Here is a 24596-nt window from a genome sequence, read left to right on the forward strand (position 1 = left end):
TCATGACCCGAGCTGAAGGCAGAGGCTTAAGCCACTGAGCTACCCAGGCATCCCTCAGTCTCTTCCTTTTGATCAGAGTCTTTAATCACATTTACATTTCATGTATTTATTGAAAAAATAGAATTTATATCTGCATTTGGCTATTTTCTTTATGTCTTGTGTCTCTTTCCTTTATTCCCCCACTACTACCATCTTCTGTGTTATGTAGGTTAGTTTTTAATATACCATTTTAATTCCCTTGTTTTTCTTGGTGTTTCTCATTCTCCTATACAGTTTCTTTTACTATATTTTCAAAGTTATTTTCCTAGTGGTTGTCTTCGAGATGATAATTAGTACCTTAACTTAGAATTGTGTAGTTTGGATTATTATCACCTTAATTCTAATGGTATATTAAAATTTTACTCCAGTATAACTTCATTCCTCTCCCCACTCCTGTGTTGTTATTGTCACCGAAGTTATATCTTTACCCTTTATAAACCTGTCAACACAGTTTTTTTTTTTTTTTTTTTTTTTTAAGATTTTGTTTATTTATTTGACAGAGATCACAGGTAGGCAAGAGGCAGGCAGAGAGAGAGGAGGAAGCAGGCTCCCCGCTGAGCAGAGAGCCCAATGAGGGGCTTGATCCCAGGACCTTGGGATCATGACCTGAGCCAAAGGCAGAGGCTTAAGCCATTGAGCCACCCAGGCACCCCTCAACACAGTTTTATAATAACTGCTTTATGCCGTTTTTTAAAAATCAGGAGAAAAGAGTTAACAAACAAAAGTACTTTTATGCTATCTCTATACTTACTCAGTTACTCTTCTTACTTTTTTGTGTGGATTTTATTATTATTATTTTTAAAGATTTTATTTATTTATTTGACAGAGAGAGAGATCACAAATAGGCAGAGAGACAGACAGAGAGAGAGAGATGAGGAGAAGCAGGCTCCCTGCTGAGCAGAGAGCCCCATGCGGGACTCGATCCCAGGCCCCTGGGATCATGACCTGAGCCGAAGGCAGAGGCTCAACCCACTGAGCCACCCAGGCGCCCCCTTTGTGTGGATTTTAGTTACCGTTTGGTGTCCTTTGATTTCTGCCTGAAGGATTCTTTAGTATTTCTTTTAGGGCAAGTCTGATAGCAGCAAATTCTTTATCTTTGTTTATTTGTGAATGTCTTAATTTCTTCTTTGTTTTAGAAGTCCAACTTTTGGACTTTCTCAGGGAGCATTTTCATTGATTGCTTTTTTTTCCCCTGTGCATGGGTCCTACTTTTTTGTTTTTGTGTTTTCTATAATTTTTGTTGAAAACTGGACATTGTAAGTAGTACAGTGTGGCAGGTGTGGAAATCAGATTTCCCCTGACAGCCAGTTTGTTGTGTTTGCTGTTTGCTTTTTATCGTTTAGTCACTTTCCCGGACTAGTTCTGCGAAGTCTGTATTCCTTGTCATATGGTTTCAAGTCTCTGCTCATCTAGCTTAGCCATTAGCTAATGGTTGGACAGAGATTTGCTTAAATGCCTCAAGCCGGTGTGTTTATCGGGGGCATGTTTTCAGTGGTCTGGCAGGCATGGTATGGCTCTGCCTCGTTATCAGTTCTTGCTTGCACAGAGCCTGGGACTGGTTGGAGGTGACAGGTGAACCACTTCAGGTCTTCCCTGTGCATGCACACGCCCTTGCTCTGATGCGTGGTTTTATAGGTTTTCAGGAACACGTCAGCTTTCCAAAGATCCCTGTGGGCATTCCCATCACTTTTTCCTTTTCAGTTTTTGGTCATCCTGTTCTTACCCCAAATTGGTTATGTTGCCTGAAGTAGCTATGGTCTTAAAGCTTTGCTTCTAATTGTTTTCACCAATGAACTCTGGACGGTCATTTTCACAGAGAGGTCAGGGAATGCAGGCCTGAGAATGGAGCTTCTCAGGGTGGTGCCAGGTCAGAGCATGTTAGCATGTTCTCAGGGAAGAGAGCTTTGGGGTCGCTCCAGGCCTGTTCTCCCTCCTCCAGTGGCTGATAGGCTGCTGCTTTGGACAACTACTGTAGTTACAAAGATGATGGTCTTCCAGGCTGGCTTGGAGTGTGGAGAGAGGAGCATGGCAATAGAGCAAAGGTAAAATGCCAGAGAGCTTTCAGTTCGTTCTTAACTGAGTTCCGGCCGTTTGCTTGAGTAAACGCCAGAGTTCTAACAACGTCCATAGGGGGCAGTGTTTTGCCAGTGTTCTTTCTGCTTTCATGGAGGAGCAGAATTTCAGAAGTTCTTACTCCACCATTCCAGAAATGCTTCTCCCTCCTAGGATTACTTCAAAGCAATCCCCAAACATCATATTATTTTATACATGAAATATTTCAGTGTATATTAATAAGGAGAAGTGTAGACTTGAGGAATACGCTTCACGTTCACTTTCCCATGTAACACTTTCCTAGTCCTTCTGTCCATGCTCTTCCTTAGTATTGATTCCCAGCCGTGGGCCTGCTCATTCCCGTCCCCTTTTTTTTAGTTGCTGTGTTCTCTGTTTCCATTTATCCCCCCAAAGTACTTCACCTTACATTGTTGCCTAACCAGACGATTTCAGTGACGTGGACGAGTACAGTGATTGTTGCTTTTCAGTGAAAGTGTTAGTGATTGGTTCTAAGGAGGGAAACAGATGACACGGTTGATGTACAGTAGAGTTTAGGCTAGAGATCTGTGGAAGGATTGTTTGGATTTTTGTTTGGAGACAAGGTCGGGAAGAAGAAGTCAGCAGAGTTTCCAAAGTAGTTTTATCTAAGAAGTTTTAAATCACATGTTTATTTTACTTTGCCTTATTCCCGGAAGTATTTGAGGCAGTCTTAAAAATCTTACAGTTGTGTTATGGACCAGAAAATAATAAATATTACTGTATGGAATATACAGTCCCTAGATAGAGCTCTTAACCATGTTGGGGTCTTATCACAGAAGTTGGGGTTGAATCATTAATTACGTAAATGTAAACAAGTTTATTCCATAAACTTGTACCTTCTAAAAAAGAGTACTATTAGAGTTAGATCACCGTTATCTTTTACATCCCTTAACGGTTTCTTGATCAGTCATTGAGAATTAACGTTGATCTTTCATTTTACTGCATCTTTAGCACTCATTATTTTAAGCGGACCAGTTTCAAAGACATTCAGCATTCTTTTGTTGAGTGGCAGTTACATGGTTTGGGCTCAGTCTGTTTTCACACAGTGTGTGCGGCATGGTCCATTCGCCACAGCATATGTTGCACTAACAGAGCCAAAGCCTCTGTTTTTTAATGTGTTTTATTGATTGTGTTCTCAGGTTCATCAAGGCATATAAGAAGTTTGGTCTCCCTCTTGAACGGTAAGCTCCTTCGTCACCTGTTTTTCACGTTTATTATGTAGCAGGCTTTTTTGGGGGGGGGTACTGTTTCCCACTTCATACTAATGCTGGGAATTTTTTTTTTTTCATCCTGGAGACATTCTTTTACAAATATTTATATCTTGTGTGATTGTACACGTCCTTTTGGGGAGGGATGCCAAAAATGACCATCTGTACAGAGATTTTGCTTGAGTGGACAGGAAGCAAGTACATGCAGAATACAGGGAAATGATTTCCAGAAGAGATGTTCAGATAATTCCATTTGGAAGAATGCACGTATTTAGTCCTTATTTAGTAATGTAAATTCGTGATTTTGTAGTCTTCTACTTCTTAGTAGGGTGTCATGGGGATTAAGTGTAATTAACATCTTGCCAGCAGGAACTTACTAGAGGGTTGGCTGTCATTACTATTTTACAGGCATTCAGGAAATGAACTCAGAAGTTGGATTTTAACAAAAGACTACCTCAACTAGTTCATTATTTTGCTTTGTCCAGAATCAGCAATATAGCCCATACATAATAGTATTGACTTGACGGAAATAGCAGATGCCTTTCTCTTCTTCCTGATAAACTCATGGAGTGGAAGGAAATTACAGCCTGTGTGTTTTGTGTTTGTCTTCTCCATTTGGAGAGAAAGCCGTGATGGGTAGCAGTAGTAGCAGTGGAGCCAAGAAGGTCAGGTGCACCTCTCCAGGGTTGTTGCTGGCCACCCAGGATAGAATGCTTATCTGAGGTAGGGACCATAAAAACCACCACGGTGTTGAAGAGTGCCTCTGGCCCCTTCTGGCAGACTGATTTTTGGACATTGGTGTGTTCTCATGCTCCGTATGAGATCACTGAAACATACTGTACTTTGCTTCTAGGAATTTTGTAAAGAATGAAAGTAGGCTGGAGAGAGGAAAGTGAGCACAAGGCAGCAGAAGAATGCAGACCGCCTTGGCACTTCTACTGCACTGTCAGGCAGTCCATCTAGTTAGCAGAGAAAGCTGACTCCTTCCCCTGTGTTCTTTGAAATTACTTTGTGGGCTATTCCAAATCACAGTTCCTGATGATGGAAAATGAGTGGGTTAGCCCTCAGAAACTGTTGGAGGCTTTCTTGCTGGGGCCTTGGAATGATCAATAAAGTTGAGAAGAATGTAATGTGGTTTTTTTTTTTTTTTTGCAGGAGCAGGCTTATATGAGCCCAGGGGTATCTCCTGGGACATTAGAGAAGTGGGCACAGGGCCTTGATCTGTCGCTGTATTTGTCCTTCCTCAGGCTGGAGTGCATAGCACGAGATGCTGAGCTGGTAGATAAGTCTATAGCAGATCTGAAACGCCTGGGGGAACTGATTCACAACAGCTGTGTGTCCGCCATGCAGGAGTATGAAGAGCAGCTGAAGGAAAACGCCAGCGAGGGTAAGTTCTCCCAGACCCAGCACTTGCGGACTGGGGATTGTGCTTCTATTGGGCTTTGTTTTTGAAGAACAGGCTTCTATCCCATGCATCCCAAATCCTTTGAGGTGTGTATTCTGACCTGCCCTGATGTGAGCTCAGTGTTGTAAGATCCCAGAGATCTGTTCCCAAATGAAGTCGATTTGCAGAAGGTGGGGAATGGAGAGGAATGAGCGACGGAAGTGGTTTCTTCTGATGTTGCTACAGAAACCTTAGATTGGTTTGAATGATGTAAAGTCTTCAGTGGGCAGAGCCGAGTGGATGCATCTGTATTTTGGCTGCAGAGGAGGACATTACAGATCACTAGCGTCACGAGTCGTCTTGGTTATACAAGTATGGATGGTGTTATGGCGGACTTAAAGGATTTAGAGAGTTAATTGTAATAAATAAAATATGGGGTGAATATTATAAACATTTTTGTTACAGTGAGATTTTCCTGGCACTAGCATTTGTTACAATTGGGCTGGACGAGTTATCCCCTCACAGCCGTCTCATTTGCAGGGGAGAAGAGCAGTGTCTGCCCCTGAGGGTCTGAGTGGTTCCTGGCTGATTCCATTCACCGGAAGCACTTAGCATGGTGTCTGGCTTGCAGTGTTCACTGACACCAGGGAAGAATTATTTGTGCTTTAGATCTTCTTTTTAAAGATAACTACTGAAGGAAGGAGAATTTCAAAGTGTCCTAAGTGTAGTCAGAATTTTCTTTAGATTTATTTTCCTCTTTTTTTTAAAAAAAGAAATTGACGTGGTTTGGACAGTGCTCCATGTACATGCTTTTATTTATTTATTTATTTAAAAAAGATTTTATTTATTTATTTGACAGACAGAGATCACAAGTGGACAGAGAGGCAGGCAGAGAGAGAGGGGAAAGCAGGCTCCCCGATGAGCAGAGAGCCCGATGTGGGGCTCGATCCCAGGACCCTGAGATCAGGATCCAATCCGGAGGCAGAGGCTTAACCCACTGAGCCACGCAGGTGCCCTGAGAATACATGGTTTTAGATAGCATTCAGAATACACCCAAGAGTCAACTTTAAGTTTACCATGTTTTCATTTTTCATTGTAATTGTTGTGAATAAATTTTACATTCACAAGGCTCCAAATTGAAAAACTGGTAACCCTATTTCTTGGATCTTTCTAAAATGAGAAAATTCATATTACAAAAAATGAATAGATCATGTTTTGTCGCTTGCAACACAAATACAGCAAGCACACTCTTCTGCACCTTGCATTTTCCATCTCATGGTATATTTTGGAGATAATTCCTTCAAACAGGCTCCTCCCGCCCACATCCCTCATTCTTTTTCTTTTTGCTATTTATTTACTTGACACAGAGAGAGAGATCACAAGCAGGCAGAGAGGCAGGCAGAGAGAGAGGGGGACGCAGACTCCCCGCTGGGCAGAGCCTGACGTGGGGCTCGACCCCAGGACCCTGAGATCATGACCCGAGCCGAAGGCAGTGGCTTAACCCACTGAGCCACCCAGGCGCCCCCCACATCCCTCTTTCTTGATGCACTTTGTTTTTCCGGATCTGGCTGATTGCATCCTCCTGCCGTTGCATAACCTGTTGCCCCTACCTGTTACTTGTTGTGAACTGGTGTTTAGTGTACTCTGGATCTAGGATGGCATTTCTAATTCAGACGGAAGATTTTTTTTTTTAAAGATTTTTTATTTAATTTGAGAGAGCGAGAGAGAGGGAGAGAAAGCGAATGCGTGAGCTGGGGAAGTGGGAGAGGGAGAAGCAGACTCTCTGCTGAGCAGGGAGCCCAATGCGGGACTTGATCCCAGGAACCTGGGATCATTGAGATGAAGGAAGATTCTTTTTTTTTTTTTTTTAATTCTTTTTTTTTTTTTATTAATTTTTTATTTTTTATAAACATATACTTTTATCCCCAGGGGTACAGGTCTGTGAATCACCAGGTTTACACACTTCACAGCACTCACCAAAGCACATACCCTCCCCAATGTCCATAATCCCACTCCCTTCTCCCAAACCCCCTCCCCCCAGCAACCCTCAGTTTGTTTTGTGAGATTAAGAGTCACTTATGGTTTGTCTCCCTCCCAATCCCATCTTGTTTCATTTATTCTCCTACCCACTTAAGCCCCCATGTTGCATCACCACTTCCTCATATCAGGGAGATCATATGATAGTTGTCTTTCTCTGCTTGACTTATTTCGCTAAGCATAATATGCTCTAGTTCCATCCATGTTGTCGCAAATGGCAAGATTTCATTTCTTTTGATGGCTGCATAGTATTCCATTGTGTATATATACCACATCTTCTTGATCCATTCATCTGTTGATGGACATCTAGGTTCTTTCCATAGTTTGGCTATTGTGGACATTGCTGCTATAAACATTCGGGTGCACGTGCCCCTTTGGATCACTACGTTTGTATCTTTAGGGTAAATACCCAATAGTGCAATTGCTGGGTCATAGGGCAGTTCTATTTTCAACATTTTGAGGAACCTCCATGCTGTTTTCCAGAGTGGTTGCACCAGCTTGCATTCCCACCAACAGTGTAGGAGGGTTCCCCTTCTCCGCATCCTCGCCAGCATCTGTCATTTCCTGACTTGTTGATTTTAGCCATTCTGACTGGTGTGAGGTGATATCTCATTGTGGTTTTGATTTGTATTTCCGTGATGCCGAGTGATATGGAGCACTTTTTCATGTGTCTGTTGGCCATCTGGATGTCTTCTTTGCAGAAATGTCTGTTCATGTCCTCTGCCCATTTCTTGATTGGATTATTTGTTCTTTGGGTGTTGAGTTTGCTAAGTTCTTTATAGATTCTGGACACTAGTCCTTTATCTGATATGTCGTTTGCAAATATCTTCTCCCATTCTGTCAGTTGTCTTTTGATTTTGTTAACTGTTTCCTTTGCTGTGCAAAAGCTTTTGATCTTGATGAAATCCCAATAGTTCATTTTTGCCCTTGCTTCCCTTGCCTTTGGCGTTGTTCCTAGGAAGATGTTGCTGCGGCTGAGGTCGAAGAGGTTGCTGCCTGTGTTCTCCTCAAGGATTTTGATGGATTCCTTTCACACATTGAGGTCCTTCATCCATTTTGAGTCTATTTTTGTGTGTGGTGTAAGGAAATGGTCCAATTTCATTTTTCTGCATGTAGCTGTCCAATTTTCCCAGCACCATTTATTGAAGAGGCTGTCTTTTTTCCATTGGACATTCTTTCCTGCTTTGTCGAAGATTAGTTGGCTGTAGAGTTGAGGGTCTATTTCTGGGCTCTTTATTCTGTTCCATTGATCTATGTGTCTGTTTTTGTGCCAGTACCATGCTGTCTTGATGATGACAGCTTTGTAATAGAGCCTGAAGTCCGGAATTGTGATGCCACCAACGTTGGCTTTCTTTTTCAATATCCCTTTGGCTATCCGAGGTCTTTTCTGGTTCCATATAAATTTTAGAATTATTTGTTCCATTTCTTTGAAAAAGATGGATGGTACTTTGATAGGAATTGCATTAAATGTGTAGATTGCTTTAGGTAGCATAGACATTTTCACAATATTTATTCTTCCAATCCAGGAGCATGGAACATTTTTCCATTTCTTTGTGTCTTCCTCAATTTCTTTCATGAGTACTTTATAGTTTTCTGAGTATAGATTCTGTGCCTCTTTGGTTAGGTTTATTCCTAGGTATCTTATGGTTTTGGGTGCAATTGTAAATGGGATTGACTCCTTAATTTCTCTTTCTTCTGCCTTGCTGTTGGTATAGAGAAATGCAACTGATTTCTGTGCATTGATTTTATATCCTGACACTTTACTGAATTCCTGTACAAGTTCTAGCAGTTTTGGAGTGGAGTCTTTTGGGTTTTCCACATATAGTATCATATCATCTGTGAAGAGTGATAATTTGACTTCTTCTTTGCCGATTTGGATGCCTTTAATTTCCTTTTGTTGTCTGATTGCTGAGGCTAGGACCTCTAGTACTATGTTGAATAGCAGTGGTGATAATGGACATCCCTGCCGTGTTCCTGACCTTAGCGGAAAAGCTTTCAGTTTTTCTCCATTGAGAATGATATTTGCCGTGGGTTTTTCATAAATGGCTTTGATGATATTGAGGTATGTGCCCTCTGTCCCTACACTTTGAAGAGTTTTGATCAGGAAGGGATGCTTTTTCAGCATCTATTGAGAGTATCATATGGTTCTTGTTCTTTCTTTTATTGATGTGTTGTATCACGTTGACTGATTTGCAGATGTTGAACCAACCTTGCAGCCCTGGAATAAATCCCACTTGGTCGTGGGGAATAATCCTTTTAATGTACTGTTGAATCCTATTGGCTAGTATTTTGTTGAGTATTTTCGCATCTGTGTTCATCAAGGATATCGGTCTATAGCTCTCTTTTTTGATGGGATCCTTGTCTGGTTTTGGGATCAAGGTGATGCTGGCCTCATAAAATGAGTTTGGAAGTTTTCCTTCCATTTCTATTTTTTGGAACAGTTTCAGGAGAATAGGAATTAGTTCTTCTTTAAATGTTTGGTAGAATTCCCCCGGGAAGCCGTCTGGCCCTGGGCTTTTGTTTGGAGATTTTTAATGACTGTTTCAATCTCCTTACTGGTTATGGGTCTGTTCAGGCTTTCTATTTCTTCCTGGTTCAGCTGTGGTAGTTTATATGTTTCTAGGAATGCATCCATTTCTTCCAGATTGTCAAATTTATTGGCGTAGAGTTGCTCATAGTATGTTCTTATAATAGTTTGTATTTCTTTGGTGTTAGTTGTGATCTCTCCTCTTTCGTTCATGATTTTAATTATTTGGGTCCTTTCTCTTTTCTTTTTGATAAGTCAGGCCAGGGGTTTATCAATTTTATTAATTCTTTCAAAGAACCAGCTCCTAGTTTCGTTGATTTGTTCTATTGTTTTTTTGGTTTCTATTTCATTGATTTCTGCTCTGATCTTTATGATTTCTCTTCTCCTGCTGGGCTTAGGGTTTCTTTCTTGTTTTTTCTCCAGCTCCTTTAGGTGTAGGGTTAGGTTGTGTACCTGAGACCTTTCTTGTTTCTTGAGAAAGGCTTGTACCGCTATATATTTTCCTCTCACGACTGCCTTTGTTGTGTCCCACAGATTTTGAACCGTTGTATTTTCATTATCATTTGTTTCCATTATTTTTTTCAATTCTTCTTTAATTTTCCGGTTGACCCATTCATTCTTTAGAAGGATGCTGTTTAGTCTTCATGTATTTGGGTTCTTTCCAAACTTCCTTTTGTGGATGAGTTCTAGCTTTAGAGCATTGTGGTCTGAAAATATGCAGGGAATGATCCCAATCTTTTGATACCGGTTGAGTCCTGATTTAGGACCGAGGATGTGATCTATTCTGGAGAATGTTCCATGTGCACTAGAGAAGAATGTGTATTCTGTTGCTTTGGGATGAAATGTTCTGAATATATCTGTGATGTCCATCTGGTCCAGTGTGTCGTTTAAGGCCTTTATTTCCTTGCTGATCTTTTGCTTGGAATATCTGTCCATTTCAGTGAGGGGAGTGTTAAAGTCCCCTACTATTATTGTATTATTGTTGATGTGTTTCTTTGATTTTGTTATTAATTGGTTTATATAGTTGGCTGCTCCCACATTGGGGGCATAGATATTTAAAATTGTTAAATCTTCTTGTTGGACAGACCCTTTGAGTATGATATAGTGTCCTTCCTCATCTCTCATTATAGTCTTTGGCTTAAAATCGAATTGATCTGATATAAGGATTGCCACTCCTGCTTTCTTCTGATGTCCATTAGCATGGTAAATTCTTTTCCACCCCCTCACTTTAAATCTGGAGGTGTCTTCGGGCTTAAAATGAGTTTCTTGGAGGCAACATATAGATGGGTTTTGTTTTTTTATCCCTTCTGATACCCTGTGTCTTTTGACAGGGGCATTTAGCCCATTAACATTCAGGGTAACTATTGAGAGATATGAATTGAGTGCCATTGTATTGCCTGTAAGGTGACTGTTACTGTATATGGTCTCTGTTCCTTTCTGATCTACCACTTGTAGGCTCTCTCTTTGCTTAGAGGACCCCTTTCAATATTTCCTGTAGAGCTGGTTTGGTGTTTGCAAATTCTTTCAGTTTTTGTTTGTCCTGGAAGCTTTTAATCTCTCCTTCTATTTTCAATGATAGCCTAGCTGGATATAGTATTCTTGGCTGCATGTTTTTCTCGTTTAGTGCTCTGAAAATATCATGCCAGCTCTTTCTGGCCTGCCAGGTCTCTGTGGGTAAGTCAGCTGCCAATCTAATATTTTTACCATTGTATGTTACAGACTTCTTTTCCCGGGCTGCTTTCAGGATTTTCTCTTTGTCACTGAGACTTGTAAATTTTACTATTAGGTGACGGGGTGTGGGCCTATTCTTTTGATTTTGAGGGGAGTTCTCTGAACCTCCTGAATTTTGATGCTCGTTCCCTTTGCCATATTGGGGAAATTCTCCCCAATAATTCTCTCTAGTATACCTTCTGCTCCCCTCTCTCTTTCTTCTTCTTCTGGAATCCCAATTATTCTAATGTTGTTTCGTCTTATGCTGTTACTTATCTCTCGAATTCTCCCCTCGTGGTCCAGTAGCTGTTTGTCCCTCTTTTGCTCAGCTTCTTTATTCTCTGTCATTTGGTCTTTTATATCACTAATTCTTTCTTCTGCCTCATTTATCCTAGCAGTGAGAGCCTCCATTTTTTATTGCACCTCATTAATAGCTTTTTTGATTTCAACTTGGTTAGATTTTAGTTCTTTTATTTCTCCAGAAAGGGCTTTTATATCTCTCGAGAGGGTTTCTCTAATATCTTCCATGCCTTTTTCGAGCCCGGCTAGAACCTTGAGAATTGTCATTCTGAACTCTAGATCTGACATATTACCAATGTTTGTATTGATTAGGTCTCTAGCCTTCAGTATTGCCTCATGTTCTTTTTTTTGTGTTGAATTTTTCCGTCTTGTCATCTTGTCCAGATAAGAGTATATGAAGGAGCAAGTAAAATACTAAAAGGGTGGCAACAACCCCAGGAAAATATGCTTTAACCAAATTAGAAGAGATCCAAAATCGTGAGGGGGGAGAAAGGGGATAAAAAGAGGTTTAAAAAGGAAGAAAGAAAAAAAAAAAAAAAAAGAAAAAAGAAAAAAAAAGAAAAGAAAAGAATTTAAAAAAAGAAAGTAAATAAGAAAAATATAAAAAAGAAAAAATATATATATTAGATAAACTAGTTAAAAAACGTTAAAAAAGAAAAAGGTAAAAGTTAAAAAAAAATTTTACCAGAAGGCGAGAAAAAAAACAAAAAATGAAAAAGAAAAAAATTAAATTAACTGCAAGACTAAAAAAAATCACAGGGAAAAAGCCATGAGTTCCGGGCTTTGCTTTCTCCTCCTCTGGAATTCTGCTGCTCTCCTTGGTATTGAAACCGCACTCCTTGGTAGGTGAACTTGGTCTTGGATGGATTTCTTGTTGATCTTCTGGGGGAGGGGCCTGTTGTAGTGATTCTCAAGTGTCTTTGCCCCAGGCGGAATTGCACCGCCCTTATCAGGGGCCGGGGTGAGTAATCCGTTCAGGTTTGATTTCAGGAGCTTTTGTTCCCTGAGCTTGAGTTCCAGAGGACGGGAATACAAATGGCGGCCTCCTGGTCTCCAGCCGGAGGAGCCGAGAGCCCGGGACCGCACTCCTCAGTGCACCCTTAGAGAACAGCACCCAGTTACTCCCGTCTGCCTGACCTCCGGCCGTGCTCCGAGCTCGCCGAGCCTGCGACCGGTTCAAGGTCACCCCGAGCTGCGAGCTTACTGTCGGCTCTGTCTCTGTAGCCGGCTTTCCCGTTCCAATACCCGCAAGCTCTGCGACACTCAGACACCCCCGATCCTTCTGTGACCCTGCAGGACCTGAGGCCACGCTGACCCCGTGTGGGCTTTGCCCCGGGTAGCCTCTGGAGCGATGTCCCTCAGCGGAACAGACTTTTAAAAGTCCTGGTTTTGTGTGCGGTTGCTCCGCTGCTTGCCGCGAGCCGGCCCCTCCCCCCGGGGTCTATCTTCCCGTCGCTTTGGATTCACTTCTCTGCCGGTCCTACCTTTCAGAAAGTGGTTGTTTTTCTGTTTCCAGAATTGCTGTTCTTCTTCTCTTCGATCTGCTGATGGATTTGCAGGTGTTTGCAATCTTTAGATAAGCTATCTAGCTGATCTCTGGCTAGCTGAAGTAGTCTCAGCCTGCTACTTCTCCGCCATCTTGACTCCTCCCTCCGAGATGAAGGAAGATTCTTAACTGATTGAACCACTTGGGCCCCCCTCTCAGATGGAAGATTGTTGATAGCTCTTTTAAGTGGAAAATTTTTGTTCCTAAAAATGCTTACATAATTATGTATTTGTCCTATCCTACATTAGACATGTTTCTAAATATTAGTGCCAATCTAAACTTCTCAGGGTTTGAATTTTTTTTTTGCCTCTTCTTTTTGGGGGGGTATCTTTAGCAATACATCCTACTAGCTCTGTGCGGTTAAAATACCATGTTTTAACGTTATTAGAAGACTTTTCTTTGTGTATTTAGGCCACTAACTTAATAGATAATGCATCCTCTTTAATTTTCAGTTATTTTTAAGTTTTTAGGGATTGCTTTCTCATTTTAACTCAACTCTGAAGCATTTCACATTTGACTTAACTCTGAAACATTTTAAGACTCTCTTGGGCCAGCATGGCCCCCTGCCCCTCCCCGGCCCGAGTCCTGCTTTCACCATTTTTATTAATTTTGGCTTTATCTTCCCACTGTGTCTTTGTGAGAATTTCGGTGCGTGTGTCCCTCTTCTACAGAAGATAGCATACCGCCTATTGTGTTCTTCACCTGCTTACTTCACTTGTGGAGAGGACTGCCTATCGTGTAAACATCTTCTTTCTTTCCTTTTATAATTTCAGTGTTCCACCACTTGGGTAGATGTTAATTCAGACTTTCTTGTTCCTGAGTAATGAATATTTGGGTTTTTTTTAGTCTTTGGCTATTAAAAAGACAGCTGTAGTAAACTCGGAGTCTAATGGATATGCTGTTTGTATCTCTACGAGCATGTCTTCTGGATAGGTTTCTGGAGGTGGCACTGCTGGGTCCTGGGGAAGCATGACTTGTTTGGATTTTACCAAATTTTCCAGCAGTCTGATACCATAATTTATATTGCCACCAGCAATGGATACTGGTACTTGTTTATAAGCCTCACAAATAGAGGGTATTGTCAGATGGTTGGGTTTTGCCAAACTGATTGGTGAGAATTGGTGGTGAGAAATGGTGTCTTGTTTTTAATGAGGTGGGTTGTGTTTTCTAAGAGCCATTTGTGAACCACTCGTTTTCTCTTCTGTCCATTTTCTTAATTTTTAGGATTTCTTTTTCTAATTAAGGTTGCTGGTTTTCTCCTATACTTTGTGATTTGTCTTTCTACTTAGCTTAGGGCATTTTAAGAAAAACAAATTTTTTATACAATTAAATGTATCAGTCTTTTCCCTGATTGTGTTGTTTAGATTTTGAGTCTGTTAACATTGCCTCTACTCCCAGTATCAACAGGAATTCACTGTTAATTTTTCTCCTCTTGTGCTTTTGTGATTTCATTTACTTCTATATCTCTGATCCACTTGGAGTTCTTCCTGGTGTATTGAGTTTTACTTATTTTTCTTTATGGTGATTTTATGTTTCAGTGCCATTAAAAATGGTTAGTCTTGGATGGCTCAGTGGGTTAAAGCCTCTGTCTTTGGCTCCCATTGTGGTCTCAGGGTCTTGGGATCGAGCCCCACATAAGGCTCTCTGCTCAGCAGGGAGCCTGCTTCCCCCCCCTCTGCCTGCCTCTCTGCCTACCTGTGATCTTTCTCTGTCAAATAAATAAAATCTTAAAAAAAAAAATGGTTATTCTTTTCCCCACTGCCTCATTTTTTTTTTTTTAAAGACATGCTTAATCCATGGTGGATAGACTGTATGTTAAGGGACATCAGTTATATAACCTTTTGCTTTAGTGTTGTGGTAAATAATTTCGTATGCATGCCAGCTTGCACTGTGCTCTCCCACCAGGCATTGCATGAGGGGGTCTGTTTTCCTTTTGGTCTCATCAGTGTAATGTTTTCAAATTTTTGAGTTTTTCAGCATGATAGGTTAGAAATGCTATGTGTATATACTTAGTTTGCATTTCTCTGATCACGAGGGAGGTCAAGTATTTTTCAAATGTTTAGGAATCATTTATTTTTCCTTCTCTGAATTATCTCTTTACCTTTGCCTATATTTCTGTTGCAGTCCTTTTATTTTACAGATGAGGAAACTGAGACACAGAGAGGTCAATAACTAGGAGTTAGAGAGAAGGGAGCAAAGGGTAGTTGGTGTAGATTTGGAAATAAATCTCAGATTTCTGATTTTTGGAGAAGTGCCTTTCCCATTTTCACACATTCTGTTCCAACTGTCTTCAGAATACATTGGGAATAGCATTTGCAACTGAATTCTAGAGGAGTACAGAAGAATATCTAAATATTTATAATTTCAGCTTCGTTTTATCAACTTGAATATTAAAAAAAATATTTTCTCAGGCTGTGAGCCATCTTTCCTCTCACAAACAGGTGTCATTATCTTGTGCCATCATCTTGCCAACATCTGGCTAGAGTTGACTGGGTTTTATTTTTAATTCGAGGATTATTTTAATTAGTCATTAGGGCTAAAGAAATATTTGCATGACACCTTTTGTTCATCATTTCAAATGGTATTAACTTTATCTCCTATTTTTTAATAGAGAAAATCATCTTGAAAATACTTGAGTTTCTTGAACTCTGCTAATAGGATAGTTAGAAAACAAAAGAAAAAACAAAAGTATTACTACTAATCCTTCAGAATCTCCTTTACTTTCAATTTTGGAACCAAAGTTAAAATAGGAAGATTGAAATAGAATTATAAATACCCATGGATTAAAAAAAATCCTGAATCTTCAAAAGCTGAATTGTTTAGTGATTATTATTACTATTATTTTTAAAGATTTTATTTATTTATTAGAGAGAACCCAAGCATGGGGAGCAGCAGAGGGAGAGGGAGAAGCAGGATGAGCAGGGAGCCCGATGCAGGACTCAATCCCAGGACCCTGGGATCATGATCTCAGCCAAAGGCAGAGACTTAATCATCTGAGCCACCCAGGCGCCCTTGTTAGAGATTATTTTATGAAAGTTAATTGAGAAACTTTTTGACTTTAGGTTACATCTTTGAACTAAGAAAATAAGTCAGAGATCTATATCGAGTGAGTAAGCATTTCAGTGTTTGCTGATAATGTTTTCTATGGAACTCAGCACATTCTCACTTAATGGATGTGAAATTGGTATCCTTTAGGGAAAGGACCAGGGAAAAAGAGAGGCCCAACAATCAAAATATCGGGGGTCCAGGTTAATGTGAAATCCATTATACAACATGAGGAAGAGTTTGAGATGCTGCACAAATCGATCCCTGTGGACCCCGAAGAAAAAAAAAAGTGAGTCTATTCTGGGCACACGCGTGAGTGGTTGTGCTGTAAGGAAGAGCTGAAGTTGTAGTTGTGTGTTGTTACGTAGTGTTCTCATTGTCTTTTGTGTAACACATTAGGAGAGTTTGTCCATGATCATTTGTGTTCATTTCCAAGTTCGAAAGGCCCCTCCTCTCATGTCCTCCTGGTTTTGAAATTCCTTTAGATACTGCTTAACCTGTCGAGTGAAAGCTGCACATTTTGATGTGGAGTGGGGGGTGGAGGATGATTCGCGACTCCTGCTGGGAATTTATGAACATGGCTATGGAAACTGGGAGCTAATTAAGACGGACCCAGAGCTTAAGTTAACTGACAAAGTAAGTAAATGTGTGATGCTGGAGATTTCCAGAGGATTTGTTATATACAATATTTTTATATGGATAACTTATTTTTTACTATTTTCTGGGGGTTGGGGGATCAGATTGGAAATTAGTACAGTAATACATTCCTGGTATTTCTTTGTTTTGGGGAATATTACCTTCTTTAGTGGACTGTGATACTGTTAGATGAAGATAATAGCCAGGTGACATTTTGGGGAAATCACAGGAGAAATCTTAAAATTTTAATTCTATATGTCCAATCTCATTACAACAAATACCAGGGTAAGATCATTGATTGAAAATACAAGGAGTCCTCGGCCTTAAGTGTTGGCCTCTTGTTTAAAACCGTTTTTGAAGTCTCCATGTTCCAGTTCTCCTCACAGAGAAGGAGCCACACCTTGGTATTTTTTGTAGTGGAATTCAACATTGGCCGTACTTCTCCCACAAACTGAGCCTCCCACCCTGTCCGTTGTGAATCAGGCTACCCGGTAGGAAGGCCGTGCTCAGAGCTGTAAGCAGGGAAAGCTGACTGGCTCAAATTTTAGTAGGACGCGCTCCTAGCAGGGCTTTCCCTGGCACGTCAAACAATGCTCATCCCATGTGTGAATTGTTCTCAGAGGGTGACAGCACCCCGCCGTGAGCGCGGAGACCAAATCCAGTCTGGCCTGAGAGGTCCAGCTGGGGCAGCAGGGACGGATCACGTCCTGGCATAGCTCAGTGCTCTCCGGCAATGCTCTAAGAAGCATTTTCAATCTAAAACGAAGCTTTAACCTAGCTCCAGGGATTCCCTGCTCCTGGAAGGAGGAAATCCACGACGGCTGGGATGCTCTAGCAGATGAAGCCAACAAGCCCCTCCTACCTGAGTTGTTCTACCCTGTTAACAGCACAGGTAGGAGCCAGTGGGAGAGCTGGATTTCTCCATCCCATTTTGTAAAATGAGAACGGCTCATGAGGGATTTTCAGTGACTGGGAGCCATGGACATTGAGATAGGATCTGAGGCTTTATCTGTCTTTCGGGTGGTTGGGGAGGGAAAGGACTGCGTACTTCTTCATTGTCTCTGTGAATCCAGATCCACTAACCGGGACATGGGTGGTGGCGGGTGCTTCTCTTCCTTTCCTGTTGAAGATTCTGCCCGTGGAGACAGATAAAAAGCCTCAGGGGAAGCAGCTGCAGACCCGAGCGGACTACTTGCTCAAGTTGCTCAGGAAAAGTCTGGAGAAGAAGGGAGCCGTGACGAGCGGGGAAGAGGTGAGCGCGGCTGCCGGGCGGGCACCCTGCAGAGGCTCGAGGCTCCGGCCCTGCAGAGTTAGGTAGGACAAGGGACGTTGCGCTTTCTGGGCGCTGCACTGCATGGTACCTTCCACGGGCAGGTGTTGTTTTTGAGCTTCCAGTCATGATGGTTTGGTTGATGATAATAGAAATGTTCATTCGATAATTGCCCTGGACATCTTGGCAACTTCTTTCTTTACAAGCCCATTCTCCTCCCGTTTTGCCTCAAAATAGTCCTTGCCTCTGCCAGGGCCTTTTTGGTCCAGAGATGCACTGCCACTTCCTTGTGCTGCTTCCTCAATTCTGGAACATGGTTCTGGTTACTGTATGGCTACCACCAGCTTTACCTGGTACGGCTGACCCTGGGCTGCTTGTAATCATGGATCCCAGAGGTGACGTTGGATAGTTAGAGTCCACGGTTCCTTCGGAAACTGGCCTTCAGTTGTGACTGTCTTGTTTACTCAGTACAGAACACCAGCGAACTTGCTAATGAGCTCATCCGAACCTTATCTCTATTTATTTCCCCAATTTTTCATTTCAAAATCAGGCCTAGAAGGATGAGAAAAATCACAGTGAAATGTTGCATCTGGCGCTCACAGTCTTGGTGGGGTGTGTGTGCTCAGTGCTCCTAGAACTCAGCCGTTTACATAAATTTCCTTATATTAGAAACAAAACAAATTTTAGGGGGAAATGTCTCCCTAATCCCATACCTAGTCATAAGTAGGGCCATTCTCCAGATAGCACGTTGAGTACGAATTATACGTTAGGTTCTGGAGGGACAGATTAGATCATGTTTGTATTTGTTTTAGATCTCTGTATCATATTTCAGTGGATTGAGAGCATTTTATTCTTCACCTTCATTTTTAGGTAGAGTGTAAGTCTAGATTTTTAAATGTTATTTTTATGTCTCATAGATTTATTTGTATCTTTGTGCACAAATGTGCTTTTCCTTCCTTTGAATTCTGTCTTTAGCATGAATGTTGCACACTGGCAACAGTTTCAAGGATATGCATGCTTTTATGTAGTGTAGGGACATGTATGGTACATTACTGTTTTCCTTTTTCTCCCCCAGGTAGAAGTGGTTACGCTCCTTTGAGCTGCCTCTGAGCTTTCTCATTTGAGTTGGGCTGCTACTGCTCTGCAGAGTCCTAATGTTACTTGGTCATGCTTCCTGAGGTTTGTGGTTTTCATCGTCATTTTTTCTCCTTTCCAGGCCAAATTAAAGAAGCGGAAGCCTCGAGTAAAGAAGGAAAACAAAGAACCCAGGCTGAAAGATGAGCATGGGGTTGAGTTTTCATCTCCTAGACATTCAGACAATCCGTCGGAAGAGGGAGAAGTAAAGGTACGTGGCTAAATTCCAGTTGAGGGTTCTTTTAGGCTACATGTATTATGCCGGGTGGTATAAAACCATTCAGAATGTGTTTGGTTTACACAAAGAGTTAGTAAAGTGAAAATAGAATATATATGTCTCTGCTTCCCCTGTGAGAGAGTGATTTGTTCATTCAAGCCAGCCGTCACGGGTCCATAGGTAATGGAAGTCAGTGACGGGAACTCTGCGAGGTGTAATGATAAATGACCCGTGACACCCAGCCCCGTGGTTGAAAAAGGTAGGGAGTGGTTGTGGGGACTCCAGCTTACCAGGGGCCTCGCGCCGCTGCAGTTCAGTTCATTATGGGCCAGCAGAACACATCGGTGGGTCAGGTTGGCCCACGGCCTGCCAGTCCGTGACCTCTGGTTTGAGCAAAGTGAAAAATCGGTAGCATTCAGTGTGTTGTTTCAGTGAGTGACAGCTTTAGGGGATTTTATGTTGTTGCCCTTCAAGTGTGATGATACTTTGAGATTAGCTCCAAGAGCATCGGCAGTGGGGACTGAAACTGGCATGAATTCGTCATGGACACACGAGTTCAAAAAGTCGTAGCAACCGTGACGGTTACTACCGATGGTTATTACCGTGATGGTTAGGTGATGGGTCTGTAATATCTCTGGTCCTCAGTTTTCTCCATCTGTGGAACGGGAATGATAATGCTTATGGTTGAAGGGTTGCTGTGAGAATTGAAGAGAGGACGTGAGTTGCAGAGCATCTGTGGCTGCAGCCTTACCCGGTTATTACCAGAAAGCTTAGCCTTGTGTGAGTGAGTGCCATAGGGTGTGTGTGCTGGAAAACAAGCTCTAAGTAAGTGTAGATGCGGTGATGAACCGTTGCGGACAGCGCTCCTCTCTCCAGAAAGCAGATGAGCAGATCTCAAGTTTGTGGCAAAAGCTCACAGCCCTGTTTGTTTTCTAGGATGATGGCTTAGAGAAAAGTCCAATGAAAAAGAAACAGAAGAAGAAAGAGAACAAGGAGAACAAGGAGAAACAAATGAGTTCTAGGAAGGACAAAGAAGGGGACAAGGAAAGGAAGAAGTCAAAAGATAAGAAAGAGAAGGTAATTGCTTACTGAGATACCCATAGTATCTGAAATTTCTTCTAGAATTTAGACAGAGTGGGGCTTGAGCACCCTGAAATAATCGTCTCTTTGAGGGTCCATCGAAGAAGGAAGGACGGGGCTGTCAGAGGGATGCCCGCACCACCTCTCACAGAGAGGGAAATGTGCAGTTGGGGAGTTTTTTGTTTTTGTTTTTGTTTTTTTAAACTATAAACGGCCTTTAGTTGATCTCTTATTACATGTTTCAGAGGGGAATTTTTGATGAGATAGGACAGGTGAGAGAAAGCTGCATTTACAGGTAATGATGTCAAATATGTTCTCACATACATGGTAGAAGAGACAATACACAGATGAATTTGAATATTTGAGAAGTAGAGGAGTCAACCCAAATATATCAAGAGAAACTTTTGGAGTAGAAATGGATGCTGTTATATAATATTCACTTATGGACTTCTGTGAGGGTAACTGCAAACCAGATTTCTGGTAGGGTGTTGGGAGTGTGCTTGCTGGCTTCTGATGAAATTATTTTTCAGTTAACCCTTAGTCATTAAAACATAGAAACAAGTAACATCTATAATTCTGCCATTCACTGATAATCTCTAATAGATTTCCTCATCTTCAGAATTTTTGCTTATATGTGTATGTACAAGTATAAAAAGAGGATCAGATCAGACTTTGGGTAGCCCTTTCTGCCCCCTGCCCCCTGCAAGCAGTACATCAGAAACAACTTTCCCCATGAATAGGTAAATGTTAAAATCACTTCAAATAGATAAAGATTCTATTTGATTATAACACCTTGGGAGCAGTATAGACTTCGCATATTGAAATCACTTCCAATTTCTTAAGTTAGGAAACGTGCTGTGCCAGATGCCTTTGCATTTCTGCTCCCACAGAAAGATACTCTTTTTTTAGAGTGAAATATTTCCAAAATAAAAGCACAGGGAGCCATTTAACAGACATCTGCTTACCCACCACCCAAGGTAGAACTGTGGCCAGCATTCTTCCACATTTACTCTAGGCGCATTTTGTTGGGCTGGTGTATTTTGTGTTTTGTGCACATCTTACCAAGAGTATTGAAGCACCCCCCTCCTGCTCCCCCATATTCTTCTTTCCTGATTTCCTTACTCTGCCTAACTCTTTTTTCCTCCCATGGTTTGAAATCTTCCTATCCATGTTTTTATGCTTTTACTATATTTTACACAATTGTAAACAAAGCATAGTAATATTTTTTTAAATGTTCATCGTACATGTATGTATCTCCATCCTTCTGTATCCAGATTCATGTACATTTCAATCATTTACAGCATCGTAGTTAAAACAGATTCCTGGGTCAAAGTGTATGATTATAGGCTGTTAATAAAAGATGCTACATAATAGAATACAAGAGTTCTGCCAGTTTATAACCACTGCCTGTTGATGATGTTTTTGTACATTTTATGGATGAGGGAATAGAAGCCAAAATAGCATTGTCCTGAAGCTGAAGTTTTAATTGGGTGTGTTTGGAGTCAGAAGTGGAAATGATGTACGATTAAGCCATTCATTAAACATGTAGATTTGATCACGTGATGTTTCAGAAGACTTTATTTTACCATTTTTGTAAACTGAGCCTGTCACATGGGCCCTCTGGAGTGGTGTGACATAGCTAAGATGTCCAGCTTACAAGGCAGGATTGCACCAGTGACAATGACTCCTTGTAACTCTTTTTCAAAAGCCTAAAGGTGGTGATGCCAAATCTTCAAGTAAATCGAAGCGATCTCAGGGTCCTGTCCATATTACAGCAGGAAGTGAGCCTGTCCCCATTGGAGAGGATGAGGATGATGATCTGGACCAGGAGACATTCAGCATAGTAAGTCTGGAAATTGAGGGGTGCCGGTGTGTGCGGCCACAGCGCCTGCTGTGGTTCTGCCTTCCCCAGGGCCAGCCACACGGCCTCCGCTGGCCGAGCTGTAGTATGTTACTGTGGAACACATGGCTTCTGCTATCTAAAGACCTTTTGCTCTGGGATAGGCAGGCAGGAAGAGGTTTTCGTACCCTGTGGTGAGAAAGAAGTTTGGGGAATCGATTTCCTGTCTTGTGCTCCCAGTCAGAAAGGCTGTGGTAGGGGGTGGGTGGGGGTGGCTCAGTTGGTTAAGCATCAGACTCTTGGTTTTGGCTCAGGTGGGGATCTCAGGTTTGTGGGACCGAGCCCCGTGTTGGGCTCTGTACTGAGGGTAGAGCCTATGAGATTCTTTCCTTTCTCTCCCCCACCCCCCACCGCCCCATGTGTGTACGGGCTCTCTCCCCCTCTCTCATATAAACAAACAAACAAACAAATAAATAAAATCTTCATTAAAAAAGAGAAAGGCTGCAGGGGCCTTTAGAGGCATTTGGGAAACAGAGGTGTTCACTGAATACTTTCTTGTGCCAACCCCGGAGTCATCGACCATGTTGCAAAGAGAATTGCTTCTCTTGCCGCTGACTTCACATTTGAGTAGGGGAGATAGATAGCCACACGGGTCGTGCTCGTGCTTCTGTGATGGGCAGGGGGGTTTCTTTAGCAGATGGCTCTAAAGATCCTGTAAGAAGAGGATTGACCAGGCAGGGGCTATTGGGAAGGCATGCTTCGGGTGGCGATGCTTGAACTGCGTTCTGAAGGAAGAGGGAAAGGTCGTAAAAGGTGAGGGGAAGAAAGAACATGTCAAGGCAAGGCAGCGCCAAGCGTAAAGGCCGTGTGGCAGGACCACCGGTGCTGCAGTGAGGTCACAGAAGGCCACTTTGGCTAGTGTGGCGAGAACCAGGGGACATCACATGAGGACAAGGTCAGGGTTCTGGCTGGGTGAGTGAGAGCAGTGGTGAGCGTGAGTGTGGTGTGTCCTCCATGCTGCCACACTGTGGTGCTCGGGGCTAAGACATACCCAGGACACGGTCTCTTTCCTCATATGGGATAGGCAGTGTGATGGGGAGGGGAGCGCATGGGCCAGGGTTCGAGTGGGAACGGAAACACGCCAGCGTGTCCTCAGGGACCTTAGCCCCTCACTGGAGCTGCGTGGTCTTCACTGTGCCATGCTCCACGATTCCTCCCGCCTCCTCTGCCCAACCTTCCACAAATCACAGCTCCCTTGAACAGTTAATTCAGTCTCAGAGAGAATCTTATCTTCTAAATCTCGAAATACTCCTGCTGCATAGCAGCAAAGGATAGAATATTGACCTCACCCTGTAAGGTAGTTGTCTCTCTCATTACTCCTTTCTCTGTGTTCTCAAAAATCTGTACACACACATATATTTTTTCTTTGTCCTTAACTCATTTTTCTTAATTCTCTGTACTGTTCTGTGTTTTGCTGTCTGACAGCAAGTAGTGATTCTTATGTTAAAGTACATCTGGGTGTTAGAAGTATTTCTAAAGAGAAAGGTATGTCAGTAAATGCATAAACTGACTGAATAAATTCATTGTACAACCAGCCTTTTGAGCTGATCTGTTTCCTGGTTTTTCTTTAGTCCAGTATGTATGTATGTATTTATTTTAAAGATTTTATTTATTTATTTGATAGAGAGAGAGACAGAGTCAGAGACAGAGACAGTGAGAGAGGGAACACAAGCAGGGGGAGAGGGAGAATCAGGCTTCCCACTGAGCAGGGAGCCAGATGTGGGGGTGGGGGTGGGGGGTTCGATCCCAGGACCCTGTACCTGAGCCGAAGGCAGATACTTAATGACTGAGCCACCCAGGCACCCCTTAGTCCAGTATTTATAAGGGAAAATCCTAACCTAATGCTTCTAATCTAACCATTTATTTTTTAAAAATGCTTTCACTTATTGGCTCTTTTTGTCATGTTTAAATATTCTGAAATCTTGAAAAATGTAGAAAAATTTAAGAAATTTAATAGACATTGATAACAAGTACCACGAAGCCTTGTCAAATGTGTTTTTAAGACTCAAGAGTTAAGTTGAAGCCCCTGGTGTTTCTCACTCTAAACCCACACTTGTCTCTTTTTACCTCCCCAAAAGTAAGGGTAGTAGTTTTAGATCTCGGTACTGTTCCTGTGCTTGGTTTTAGCATTTTATGATTTCTGTTTGTCTGTGAAGACAATAAGGACTCACACAGCCAGGCACTGTTTGTGCCTTTATGTCTTTTTTCTCCACAACAATCCTATGGGATAGCTAATTCTCTCCATTTTACTTACTAAAAAATAAGGTGAAGAGGGTCACCTGGCTGGCTTACTTATTAGAGCCTCACTCTTGATGTTGGGATTGTGAGTTTGAGCCCCACGTTGGGTGTGGAGTTTACTTAAAGATAAAATATTTAGGGACACCTGGGTGACTCACTCAGTCGGTTAAGCATCCAACTCCTGGCCTTGGCTCAGGTCATGATCTCAGGGTTGTGGGTTTGAGCCCCGAGTTG

The 24596-nt window shown here is 42.0% G+C and overlaps 1 protein-coding gene across 2 annotated transcripts in view; it reads left to right on the forward strand.

Moving 5' to 3' along the window:
* Nucleotides 1–24596, forward strand: part of CHD2 (chromodomain helicase DNA binding protein 2) — a 138879-nt gene that overhangs the window by 94128 nt on the left and 20155 nt on the right. For both annotated transcript variants that reach the window (XM_059180072.1, XM_059180071.1), the window contains 8 exons: nt 3270–3311; nt 4586–4725; nt 16038–16176; nt 16373–16523; nt 17653–17775; nt 19010–19138; nt 20081–20221; nt 21933–22067. In XM_059180072.1, the coding sequence (XP_059036055.1) occupies nt 3270–3311; nt 4586–4725; nt 16038–16176; nt 16373–16523; nt 17653–17775; nt 19010–19138; nt 20081–20221; nt 21933–22067 (1000 nt within the window). The remainder of the gene's footprint in view (nt 1–3269; nt 3312–4585; nt 4726–16037; nt 16177–16372; nt 16524–17652; nt 17776–19009; nt 19139–20080; nt 20222–21932; nt 22068–24596) is intronic.

This window comes from Mustela lutreola, chromosome 7 (genome assembly GCF_030435805.1).
Source record: "Mustela lutreola isolate mMusLut2 chromosome 7, mMusLut2.pri, whole genome shotgun sequence".
Lineage (NCBI taxonomy): Eukaryota > Metazoa > Chordata > Mammalia > Carnivora > Mustelidae > Mustela > Mustela lutreola.